The sequence below is a fragment of the Caretta caretta genome, chromosome 6 (assembly GCF_965140235.1).
Source record: "Caretta caretta isolate rCarCar2 chromosome 6, rCarCar1.hap1, whole genome shotgun sequence".
Lineage (NCBI taxonomy): Eukaryota > Metazoa > Chordata > Testudines > Cheloniidae > Caretta > Caretta caretta.
Genome location: NC_134211.1, coordinates 16,362,790 through 16,376,164, shown reverse-complemented (window position 1 = coordinate 16,376,164; position 13,375 = coordinate 16,362,790). Strand labels below are relative to the sequence as shown.

Genomic DNA, 13,375 nt, shown 5'->3' with positions numbered 1-13,375 from the left:
AAGACTTGGGGAGACAGGGTGATAACAGGAGAGACAAATGGGGTCACAGGAAGGATTTTTTATCATGGGGACAAATAAATCACACATATGTTACCAAGGAAATGGACCAGAGTTTGAGAGGGGAAAACATGAGGAATGGAAGGGTATTAGGGACAAGGTAGATCAGAAGATAGGATGGGATGGTGGGTAAAAGGAGAGCAGGCCAAATCCCTTGTCTTTTGTCATCCTGTCCAGTCTGGCTTCCTCACCACTGAAGCTGCCATCTTAGTTTTTATTAACCTCACCCTAACCAGAGTTCAGATTCTATATTCGGTCCTCCACCTCCTCAACCTCTCCACTGCCTTTAACATCTTTGCCTACTCTCCTCCTCTTGAAATCTCTTCTTCCCTCAACTTTCAGGAGTCTGTTCTCTCCTGCTTCTCCTCCTACCTCTCTAGTCAGTATTTCATGTGCTGCATCCTCCCATCCCCCTCCACCTTTCATTGGCACCCCACAGGGCTCCTGTCAAGGTTCCTTCCCCACTCTGAACTCTAGGGTACAGATGTGGGGATCTGCATGAACGACCCCCTAAGCTTATTCTTACCAGCTTACGTTAAAAACTTCCTCAAGGTACAAACTTTGCCTTGTCCTTGAACCCTATGCTGCCACCACCAAGTGTGTTAAACAAAGACCAGGGAAAGAGCCCACTTGGAGACGTCTTCCCCCCAAAATATCCCCCCAAGCCCTACACCCCCTTTCCTGGGGAAGGGCTTGATAAAAATCCTCACCAATTTGCACAGGTGAACACAGACCCAAAGCCTTGGATCTTAAGAACAATGAAAAAGCAATCAGGTTCTTTAAAGAAGAATTTTAATGAAAGAAAAAGTAAAAGAATCACCTCTGTAAAATCAGGATGGTAAATACCTTACAGGGTAATCAGATGCAAAACATAGAGAATCCCTCTAGGCAAAACCTTAAGTTACAAAAAGACACAAAAACAGGAATATCCATTCCTTCCAGCGCAGCTTATTTTACCAGCCATTTAACAAAAGGAAATCTAACACATTTCTAGTTAGATTATGTACTAACTTAAGGAGTTATGAAGAGCATTCCTGATCTGTTCCCGGCAAAAGCATCACACAGACAGACAGACCCTTCCCCCCCTCCTCCAGCTTTGAAAGTATCTTGTCTCCTCATTGGTCATTTTGGTCAGGTGCCAGCAAGGTTATTTTAGCTTCTTAACCCTTTACAGGTGAAAGGGTTTTGCCTCTGGCCAGGAGGGATTTTATAGTTCTGTATACAGAAAGGTGGTTACCCTTCCCTTTATATTTATGACACATCCTTGGCCCCTCCTTTTCTCCACTTACACCTTTACACTGGGGAATTTCATTCAAAATGTGGCTTTGACGGTCAAATTTATGCTGAAGACTCAGATTATTATAAGGTCATCCAACACCATGGTGTACCAGTGCCTTCCACAAGACATCTCCCCTCCAGCAGGAAAGAGCGTGGTTATCACTGGGGTTATTTTTAAAGAACATGTATAAAGTGACGGTGCTGGTGAGAGCTGGTTCTTGTGGGAAAACTCAGTCAGAGACGTAGGGTTTGTATTTAATTTTGAGGCAGTGTGTGTGTGTGTGTGTGTGTGTGGGCAGGGGTTCCATTCTTATTTCATTGCGCAGTGAGTTCCACCGTTGTGGCACCGCAGCTGAGACAACTGAATCTCCTGCAGAGATGAGCTTTTCCTTCCTTGTCAACAGATTGGTTTTTCTTGTGGAACAAAGCCACCAGGCCAAGTCACTGTCATGGAGGGACAGGAGCTCTCTCTCTCTCTCTCTCAGCTGGGGCCAGCACCGTGCAATGCTTTGAAAAGAGTCAGCACAACCACGTTTAACTCGACTCTGGTCAATAGGGAGCCAGTTTAGGCAGCACTGTTTTGGGGAGATGTGTTCCTGGTGACCTAGCCACCCCTTCTCCACTGAATCGAACACAAGTTACTCATCTTTACCCTTTAGCCCTTTATGGCTTAGCCTTGCCCTGTCTGTCAACTGTAGTACACTATCAAGATGTCAACCTCTGCCTCTACTCTGCCGACCACGCCAGCTTTCATTACCCATTAGTCCATAATATTTTCATGCTTTCTCCCCTGCTGTCCCTGATGCCAGGGAGGAACATGTCATAACTCCATTACTCCTCTGCAATAGCCTCCTTCAAATCCCCCCTGAAAACTCACCTCTGCTGTGAATCCTGCAACACACTTGACAATGGCCGGGCAGCCGGTGCACATGACTCCTGCTTCCTAACTTCGGCTCATTAGACTAAACGTGATCATTTACTAGTTAGTGCAACACATGGTGGTGAGTTTATGAGGTGGGGCCTGGAACTGACCAATCTCAATTCATTCTGGGGCCACCAACATCCTTATTAGCGGGGAATAGTGTTTAATCCCCAGCACTAGGCTGTTGGGTTTCAGGATTGTTAGGCTGGGTTCTCTTCCTTGCTCTGGGAGGAATCTAAGCTCTGCTGGTTAGAGACAGCAGAGCCATTGCAACAACCCTCCTGCTTGGGTTGTCTTCAGTAGAACTGGGTTAGAGAATGTTCAGCAAACTTTCCTTAATACCTGTGGGGAGAGGGAGAGAGAGAGATCTCATCCCAGAATAGCTCATAACCCCACGGTTAGTGATTTTTTCTCTGTTGGAGCTATTCCACTTTGTGCAAATCCTTAAATATTCATTGGGCCCGAGATAGCGAGACTGATTCTGTAACTGGGTAGTTAGGACACTGACCTGAAATGTGAGAGACCAGGATCAGGTTTGTTCCCTGCCTGATTTGGCCGGTCGTGATCTGCAGGGAGTGGTCCTGGGCTCTCAACCTCAAAACATGAGCATCTGTCACTTGATTTAAAGGACACTCCCGTGAAAACAGAGGCTATTAGAGATCCCTGAACCGCTCGCTGTACGATCTAGTCACTAGACAAGAACAAAGAGCCACTCTGACTGACTAACACGGCTGCTACTCTGAAATCTGACTGTGGATTACACACAGAGATATTTTGGCTCTTTTCACCTTATAGGCGGGGTGCCAAAATGGATGAGCCTTAGATCCATGCTATTAGAGGCCTGGGTTCTATCCTCGGCTCTGTTGAAGTGAATTTACCAATCTCTCCATTATCTTAGCTGTAAAATGGGTGAGTGATAGTTATACCTCCCCTAAGGCAGGGTTTTGAGGCCTATGTTAATAAGGGATGAAAAAGGCAGAGAAATATCAAGAGCAGCCAAGAAAACAGCTGGGATTAGAATTTACAGGCCTTTAGCCTCAATGCACCATCTACTAAGCTCCTGGGTATTGTGGCATCTTTGCTCATCCAGAAAAAAACAAAAAAACTCCACACTCCCATGCATGACGTTGCACTGGTTATGTGGAAACATGTGACAGTCTTGCAAGATGTGCGAGACATGGTAGGTCGGGTTAGGATGGTTTTTGGAGACCTGCCAAGCAGTTGTTAATACCAACACCGAGACACACCACCAATTATTGAATGCACTTTTTTGTTTGTTAAAATCCAATTATACTGATAGGAAGAAACTTCTGAAATATTTTTCAGATCCTATGTAAAACTGATTTTTTTAAATGGTCATTTTAGTTTTATCCACATGCAGCAAATTGTGGTGAAGAGTTCTAGCGAAAACAATTGTTCTTTGTTATTTTAGAGCACTGCAGCGTAGTCAGGTGGCGACAACACCCGTCTTCTGGTTGCAGCTAGAGCTGGTTGAAACTCAGAATTTTGTGGGAAATTTCAAGTTTTGGTTTTGTTCTGAATTTTTATTTTAATATCAGCGAACTGTTCAAACACACTGCCTTCTACACACAATAGCACAGTAAAACTACATGCTGATTTTCAGTTGAGGCCTGATCAACACACGGTTTTAGTACTGTTATAACTATTTTGGTTAGGAGACAAGTTTTTACCAAAATGTTCTAACCAGTACAATCCCTAAGGTGGATGCAGTTTTACCACTATAAAGGTGCCTTAGTTGTACACCAAGCACGTGGAAGCATGTTTTGTTTCCTAGTGATTTCCTCATCATGGAAGGTCTCAGTGAGCAGCTCTCAACCTTCCTTGTACAACCGTTGACACAAAGCAGGCTTCCCTCCCCCGCTCTTTTGTCTCACCCTGTTCAGATCTGTACACAAAACAGTACAGCAAACATTTCAGTCATTGAGAGGACAGAGCAGACCAAACAATCATGATTTTTTAAAAAAAAGGTCATTTTTTCGGTAGTCTGAGAACTGTATCATTAGCTGACAGTAACAGTAGAATTGTTCTCAGGTAGGTCATTCAGCCAATTATTAGTTATCAAGACATACGGAAAACAACATTTAATCTGTTAAAGAAATTACAGATTTTTCAGCTCAGATAGTACTTACTGATGTAGCCACTTTTGTCGTCTAGGGAGTTCTTCCTCATGGTCTTCTAAGCTAAATGTACAGTCATACATACAAAGTGACTCCAGATTACGACAATGCTTTACACAGAATGAAAGAGCCCTTTGATCCATCTGAGTAAATTTATTGTGATTTAACTTCAGTTCAATGAAGTGATCCAATGCATTAACTGCAAAATCTTCTTCATACATCTCATACACACAGTGAAACAACTCAAGCTGATAACTTTGATAAATCCCCTCATGAACACAGGGCAAGGTTAAATCTGTTTGTTGGTTTACTTGAACCCACTTCAGTAAATCTGCCTTAATTTTAGGTGAAAATTTACACCCAATTTTTTTCTGCAGGTCCTTCATTCTTTCTTCATTTAAGAGCCCAAATAGGAATCGCACTGTTAACATTAAATAATTTTTAGAGTTTCCATAGTTTTCTAACAAAGTTTTCACATCTTTCTTGGGAATTCCTGAAGCTGTTGTTGTTTCATCTTCCTCTAGGACATATAACATAGCTGCGAAAAACTCCTGAAAACTTAAGTGAATGAAGCTGTAGAGACATTCACAGTCAGTTTCTTTTTGAAAAATATTCTCATTCAAAAAAAGGGGGAGAGAGTTTTCTTGATCTAAGCCAAACTTCTTGATTTCTTCTTCCTCAAACAGTATCTTTTGCTTCCAGATTCCATCAGCAGCCAAGGAGCAAAGTCCCCTCAGATTTCCATGTAAGTGTTGCTTCGTATTGTTGCTGAGAGGCTTGACTAAACTGGAAAGGTAAAGCATATACACTCCAGTGACCGTTTTTGAAGTTTGTGTCAGATTCTCACCTTTCTCAAGCTCTTGTTTCAGAACCGTGCAGATGATCCAACATACAAAGGGGACAAAGCACATGGTGAAAAGAATTTCATTTGCTTTCACAAATCGTAAAGCTTGTCTTGCTTCTCTCTCATTTCCAAAGAACTTGTGGAAATATTCCTCCCTCTCAGCTTCAGAAAACCCCAGAATCTCTGCATAACGTGAACACTCGAAACACTGCCCGAGTTTTTCCAGAGCAGCTGGCCTTGTAGTGATCATCAGGTAGGATTCAGGAACAACTGTTCTCCTAAATAAACTGCTCAGGATGATTTCCATTGACTTCTTCTCCCAGGGATCAGTGCACAGATTATCTTTAGGCTGATCAAAGGAAAATCTCAGTTCATCAAACCCATCTATTATAAACATGAGTTTTTCTGGCTTCACCAGAATGTGGTTAACTGGTGCATTTGTATTAAGCCAATTTTTAAAAATCATGTCAGCCACACTTCCCTGCTCGTTAAGAAGGTTCATTTGCCTACAGTTTATGTAGAAAATATAATCAAACTTTTCCTTATAAAGTTCCCCAGCTGCCCAATCATACATGATCTTTCTTGCAGTCATTGTTTTCCCAATCCCTGCAGCTCCCAGCAGCACAACGACTTGTGGTGTTTGTCCATCTTTATCAGGTTTATATAGGGTGGCCAGTGTAATTGCAGAACTAGCTCGTTCAGTCATGATTTCTGCATGTCTCCATCCTACAGCCATTATTTCATGTTCTCTCTCCTTTGCCTGACGAGGTCTGTCTACAATAGTGAGGTTTGTGTATCTTCTGTTTAGAATCATATTGTCACCAAAACGACTGTTCATATCTTTTATTAGCTTGTATTTCTTTTTAATATCTTCTTTATACTTCTTCTTGTAACCTGTATCAGGAACATGAGACATTAGAAATATTGAACTGAAAGTTCAGAAAACAGACAGACTAATCTCAGACTAATCTCTTAAAATAGTCCTACTGTAACAACAATAATGGTTCTTCACATTTATAATGAAACCTTCTTCAAAAAGGATCCTGAAATCACTTAACTATGGGTGAGATCCTGCAGCCCTTACTCAAATATGGCCTCCCACTGAAATTATTCATTTGAGTAAAGACTGTAGGCATCACTTTATCCCCAGTGAAATGCAGCCACCCCTCTGGTGAAACCCGGCTACAGTTTGACAGAGCACAGCAACACTACACAGCAAGGTAGGTCACAAGTGGAGGAGAATATCATATGCAGTTGAAACAATACTGGGAATTTAGGTAGAAAGAATGTAACTTCATAAACTAGAATTTGTTAGGACACATGGGTTTACAAGAGAGAACGTCACGGGATCTTTAATTACGACAATGGAGAACCTCCAGTTACCTTCCTCACTTAAGACACGGTGCCCCTACAGCAGAGTGTCCTCCACCACCAGGCTAGTACATTCACTCAGTACTGACCCAGAGGGACATTTTGCACACATGTGTACTGGAAGTTGCCCAAGGTAATAAAAGTCCCACTCAGCCCATTATATAAAATTATTTGTAAAACAACTGACACAAACTGGATCATTTAAGCTAGAAAAACAATACTGAGGGGTCTGCAAAGCTCCTGGTAAAGTCATAGGTTGGCATGACAATGAGCCAAGAGATTCTAGAAATAGGAAAAATGTTTATAATTGAAATCACCAAATTATTTTGATCAGTTTGTTGTAATGGCATGAGGCTGCCACCCCATTTTGTACACAGTTTGTCTGGGGGTCACTAAATGGAACAGAAGAACACATGAAATAGAAGGAGCGAACTTTCCCATCATGGCTGGGATTCCCATCACCTCCTGGGATCCACCATGACACAAAGCGTGGAAAGACAGACAAATTGCTTCAGATGAGTACAAAAGAATTGCACAAAGATGTAGGGACAAAATCAGAAAGGCTAAGTAAGGCACAAAATGAGTTACACCTAGCAAAGGGCATAGAAGGCAATAAAAGGTTCTACAAATACAATAGGAGCAAGAGAAGGACAAAGAAAAGCATAGGTCCACCGCTTAGCAGGGAAGGAGATCTAATAATGGATGATACCTAGAAGGATGAGATGTTTAATGCCTATTTTGCTTCAGTGTTCACTAAAAATGTTAATTGTGACCAGACGGAAACACAATTATTATTAACAACAAGAGGGAAGACCCCAAAGCCAGAATAGGGAACGAGCAGGGTAAAGACTACTTAGATAAATTAGATGCATTCAAGTCAGCAGGGCCTAAAAATTCACCTTAGGATACTTAAGGAACTAGATGAAGCAATCTCTGAACCACTATCTCTGAGAACTCATGGAGGACGGACAAGGTCCCAGTGGACTGGAGAAGTGCAAATATCTTTTTAATGATGGAACAAAGACAACCTGGGGAATTATAGACCAGGCAGCCTAACTTCAATGCATGGAAAGATATTGGAACAAATTATTAAACACTCAATATGTGAGCACTTAGAACATAATAGGGTAATAAGTAATAGCCAATGTGGATTTTTCAAGAACAAATCATGCCAGATCAACCTAATTTCCTTCTTTGACAGGGTTATTAGCCTACAGGATTGGGGGGAGCCATAAATATCACTTATCTTGATTTTAATAAGGCTTGAGACACAGTCCCACATGACATTCTCATAAGCAAAATAGGGAAATGTGGTCAAGGTGAATTTACTATAAGGTGGGTGCACAACAGATTAAAAAAATGCATTCAAAGAGTAGTTATCAATAGATTGCTGTCCAAATGGGAGGGCATTCTAGTGGGGTCTCTCAACAGTCAATCTTGGTCTAGTACTAGTCAGTATTTTCATTAACGACTTTGATGGTGAGTGGAGAATATACTTATACAATTTGTGGATGACACCAAGCTGGGAGGGGTTACAAGCACTTTGGAGGACAGGTTTAGAATTCAAAAGGACCTTTATAAATTGGAGAATTTGTAAAAAATCAATAACATGACATTCAATAAAGAGAAGTGCAAAGTACTACACTTAGGAAGGAAAAATCAAATGCACAAATACAAAATGGGGAATAAGTGGCTAGGCAGTTGTATCGCTGAAAAGATTTGGGGGTTATAGTGTATCACAAATTGAATATGAATCAACCGTGTGATGCTGTTGTGAAAAAGGTTAATATTCTGGGGTGTATTAACAGGAGTGTCCTATGTAAGACACAGGGGGCAACTGTCCTGCTCTGCTCGGCACCGGTGAGGTCTCAGCAGGAGTATGGATATCACTGCCCTTTGGCTAAATCCTGAACACTACCCAGGATGTGAGCCTGAGGCTCCTGATGTCACCCTGCATCCCCCCCCCAATCCTTTCATTTGCCTTCCCCTCCGTGTTTCCTTTATCTAAGGAAAGTCTGGCTCAGCTGGCCAAGACAACTCCATCTGTCCCAGCACTGCTGTCAGCCTGAGACCAAGGCACGCCTTAGTCCGACATTGGTAAAAGTTTGCTGGGTCTCGGGGGGGCTGATCAACACACTTGCTGCCCCTGTAACTCGGCAGCAGGGAAGCTGCACGGGAACATCAGCATCAGAGACCAGCGTCATTTTCTCTTGGCTATTTGTCTCTCCCCTTTGTGGAACGGAACAGGATTGGACCTCAGCAGCACCACCAGCACAAAGGTGGGTAGAAAGCTGGCTAGATTGTCGGGCTCAACGGGTAGTGATCAATGGCTCCATGTCTAGTTGGCAGCCGGTATCAAGTGGAGTGCCCCAAGGGTCGGTCCTGGGGCCGGTTTTGTTCAATATCTTCATAAATGATCTGGAGGATGGTGTGGATTGCACTCTCAGCAAATTTGCGGATGATACTAAACTGGATGATACAATCTTTAAAAAAGGGAAGAAGGAGGATCCTGGGAACTACAGGCCAGTCAGCCTCACTTCAGTCCCTGGAAAAATCATGGAGCAGGTCCTCAAAGAATCAATCCTGAAGCACTTGCATGAGAGGAAAGTGATCAGGAACAGCCAGCATGGATTCACCAAGGGAAGGTCATGCCTGACTAATCTAATCGCCTTCTATGATGAGATTACTGGTTCTGTGGATGAAGGGAAAGCAGTGGATGTATTGTTTCTTGACTTTAGCAAAGCTTTTGACACGGTCTTCCACAGTATTCTTGTCAGCAAGTTAAGGAAGTATGGGCTGGATGAATGCACTACAAGGTGGGTAGAAAGCTGGCTAGATTGTCGGGCTCAACGGGTAGTTATCAATGGCTCCATGTCTAGTTGGCAGCCGGTATCAAGTGGAGTGCCCCAAGGGTCGGTCCTGGGGCCGGTTTTGTTCAATATCTTCATAAATGATCTGGAGGATGGTGTGGATTGCACTCTCAGCAAATTTGCGGATGATACTAAACTGGGAGGAGTGGTAGATACGCTGGAGGGGAGGGATAGGATACAGAAGGACCTAGACAAATTGGAGGATTGGGCCAAAAGAAATCTGATGAGGTTCAATAAGGATAAGTGCAGGGTCCTGCACTTAGGACGGAAGAACCCAATGCACAGCTACAGACTAGGGACCGAATGGCTAGGCAGCAGTTCTGTGGAAAAGGACCTAGGGGTGACAGTGGACGAGAAGCTGGATATGAGTCAGCAGTGTGCCCTTGTTGCCAAGAAGGCCAATGGCATTTTGGGATGTATAAGTAGGGGCATAGCGAGCAGATCGAGGGACGTGATCGTTCCCCTCTCTTCGACATTGGTGAGGCCTCATCTGGAGTACTGTGTCCAGTTTTGGGCCCCACAGTTCAAGAAGGATGTGGATAAATTGGAGAGAGTCCAGCGAAGGGCAACAAAATGATTAGGGGTCTGGAACACATGACTTATGAGGAGAGGCTGAGGGAGCTGGGATTGTTTAGCCTGCAGAAGAGAAGAATGAGGGGGGATTTGATAGCTGCTTTCAACTACCTGAAAGGGGGTTCCAAAGAGGATGGCTCTAGACTGTTCTCAATGGTAGCAGATGACAGAACGAGGAGTAATGGTCTCAAGTTGCAGTGGGGGAGGTTTAGATTGGATATTAGGAAAAACTTTTTCACTAAGAGGGTGGTGAAACACTGGAATGCGTTACCTAGGGAGGTGGTAGAATCTCCTTCCTTAGAGGTTTTTAAGGTCAGGCTTGACAAAGCCCTGGCTGGGATGATTTGACTGGGAATTGGTCCTGCTTCGAGCAGGGGGTTGGACTAGATGACCTTCTGGGGTCCCTTCCAACCCTGATATTCTATGATTCTAAAGGCATTTCCGGGGGATTGATGCTGGCTGCTGCCCATTAAATCCTAGGAAATGCTCCTCACCTCCAGGGCCATTGCCACAGTCACCATCAAAATCTTTACAATATGGCCTTTGGGAATAGGTAGCGTTACTTCAGTTTCATGGTGTTCGCTGTTCTGGAGAAGTGACAGGACGCTCTGTGCTAATGGTGTCACCTGGAAAGGCACTTAACAGATTTTGTTCCCATGCAAACTGTTCCTGTTTGTTTCACAGCAATAGATCTGGGAATGTATCCAGCTGAGTAAGCAGGAACCACTGTCCTTAGGTAACATCCTGGGTAGCCATCACATACCTTTTGCCGACAACTCTGATAGGTTTTGACTCTGATGAAACCCTGAAAGGGAAATTGCATTTAAATAACAGTGTAAGAAGCTACAGTGTATTTCAATGCAAGTGCGTTTCTGTTCCGTACGGAGGCAGCAAGGGGCCAAACGATGCAATTGCATCCTGTGTTAATGAAGTAATCACCGAGGAGAGCATGGCTACCAGCTGTCAGTGTACGAAGTTCATTTTGGGGAATACTGTGAAGGGAGCTCAGTTTCTCGGACCTCCCCCTGCCTGGTTCTACTGATGACTAGTCTGCACTTTACATGATGAGCCGGCCACATGGTCAGAGAAACACAGAACAATTGGCATTGGGACAAAGAGTCAATTCAGGAGCATTTGTGGGGAGAGGAAATGCCTTACAAACACTCATGTTCTCACACAGATTAGGTGAAACAACTAAAGGGTCCATGGGAAGGACAATTCTGCCTTCATTCAGGGATGGGATAGGTGGCTCAGGAGAGCCTTTAAAACCTAGGGATCTAAGACAGACGCTGAGGACAGTCAGACAGAATTTCCTCATTTGGGATAACCTCCACGTGGGGCAACCCCTGTCCACCGTCCCCCCAAGAACTCCGAGCTTTTCACTAGATTCAGTTATTGATAGAATGCTGACTGGATTAAAAATTGCATAGGCAGCCAGAAATATTTGCATAATATTGCCACTCCTTTTGCCAAGCATCTGTTACTAACTTCAGGGAACAAAGTACCCTTTCCCCACCCCTCAATAATTATTATTTAATTACTGAGTTATGGTAGGATCTAGAGCCCCAATCAGGGGCCCATTGTACTAGGTCCTGTGCGTACACAGAACATGACAGCCCCTGTCTGACAGAGCTCTAAAGCAAGTCTAAAGCAAGTAACTGCCCCCCGCATTGCGCTCTGGAGGCTGCTAAACTGTCCCCTGGGAGACTCTCCGAGGGAGTGAATGCCAAAGGCCTCTAGGGAGAGCCCCGCTGCCAGCCTTGGAGCTTTCCATCCCAGGGACCCCGGGCAGAACCAACCCAGCTGAGGTGCTCTGTCACCGTGGGGTGCAGGGAAGTGGAACAGGAATGACTGTAACAGGGTTGAGTTTAGCTCCATCACTGAGCACGTGGATTCTAACATTGCTCCACTAAAGAGTGGCTCCCCACTGGCTCTTACACTTTTGTGAGACGCTGCAAAGCGATCTGGAGCCTTTGGAACTGCAGGATTGCTGGCTCCTTGTCTGTTTGTATTGCACTGAATTTTGTTTCTTTAGTTAAAAGATAGCCTTGGAGATAATAAAGATCCTGCCTGGAACCCCAGGAATGTCTCATGTTGTCAACCAGCTGTTTGGGGATAACATACTCTGCTGTGATCAGTTACCATTTACAAATCCCCAGTTCTCTGTCCTAGCTGTGGCACAGGTTAGAGCAGCCTGGGGGCTGTTCTTACTTGCACTAGCTGCTAATGGTCACCAAGGAATGATCTCCGAGCTGGGGATGCATTTCGGTTACTCCTCCTCCCCACCTCTCCCTGTCCATGACACTCCCTCTGCACCAGTCTGTTGGCTCTACACCCACTGGGGACTCCTTCACACTGGGGATATCCTCAGAGGGAGAGTTAAAGGCTGACTCTGCTCCCCTTGTGCCAGGTGAGTGGTGAAAAGGGAGTGGAGCAGGTGAAAGAATCTGGCCCACTGTGGGCATCTCTGCTCTGAGTCCCCCAGGCTTCCTGCTGGGATTTAGAATTTGTCATTCCTGCCATCACCCTCTTTCTCCTTCTGCTCCTGCTGCTGTTTCCCTGGGGGAGATTGTTGGGGCAGACTCCCAGGTTTTACAGTAACTTTATGTCTCTTACCTTTCTCTCTTTCTTCTCTGAGTTTTGCAGCAGAATCTCGGAGGTTGATCTGAGTGAAAACCTCTATGGTCACATCTACTGCAGCCTCTCCACCATAGAATTCCATCAGGAGGTTCTTCGTATCTATCCTGTCGGCATTCTCCAGCCGACCCCAGGGGATGGTACCTTTCCTCTCAAAGTCAGAATGTGATAGTTTGTCTTTAAATTTTTTCAAGTCTTCCTGAGAAAGGTTGTCAAGGGCTCGTAAGAGCAGGTCACTGATTCTGCTGCTTTGGTTTCCCATCACTGGGCACCAAGAGAGAAGCTAAAATGCAATGTAAAGTCTTGGTGTTAATCATTAATTGTGTATAACAACAATTATTCCCATGTAGAGGAAAGAAGTGGTGGGAGAAGATCACTGGGGCTCATAACTCCTCAGTGTTTCTCTCTTACAAATGATTCTTTGTGCCTGTGTCCACATCTGTAAAATGGAGATAATCCTACTGATTTAACTCACAGGGGTGTGGTGCAGCTTAGCCAATGTTCGTAAAGCCAGGTGAGCTTTTAGGAAGATGGGGCTATGGTAATAGTATTTGTCATCCAACTGGATTTGAAAATAGAGGTGGGATACCCTAATTTAATTAACATTTCAAAATATAAACCCAGAAAATACAGTCCTGGAATATCAGGCCCTGCATCCTGAGATCCAGTGTTAGCTTGAGAGAAC

General features: G+C 44.1%; 1 protein-coding gene across 1 annotated transcript in view; it reads right to left on the bottom strand.

Annotated features, from left to right (window-relative positions):
* Positions 1 to 12,952, bottom strand: part of LOC125638528 (NACHT, LRR and PYD domains-containing protein 3-like) — a 51,422-nt gene extending 38,470 nt beyond the window's left edge. Inside the window, exons 1-3 of the mRNA XM_075129287.1 lie at positions 12,670 to 12,952; positions 10,817 to 10,858; positions 4,408 to 6,133 (exon numbers count right to left, since the gene is read on the bottom strand). Coding sequence (XP_074985388.1) covers positions 4,408 to 6,133; positions 10,817 to 10,858; positions 12,670 to 12,952 — 2,051 coding nt within the window. The remainder of the gene's footprint in view (positions 1 to 4,407; positions 6,134 to 10,816; positions 10,859 to 12,669) is intronic.
* Between the last annotated feature and the right edge of the window lie 423 nt (positions 12,953 to 13,375).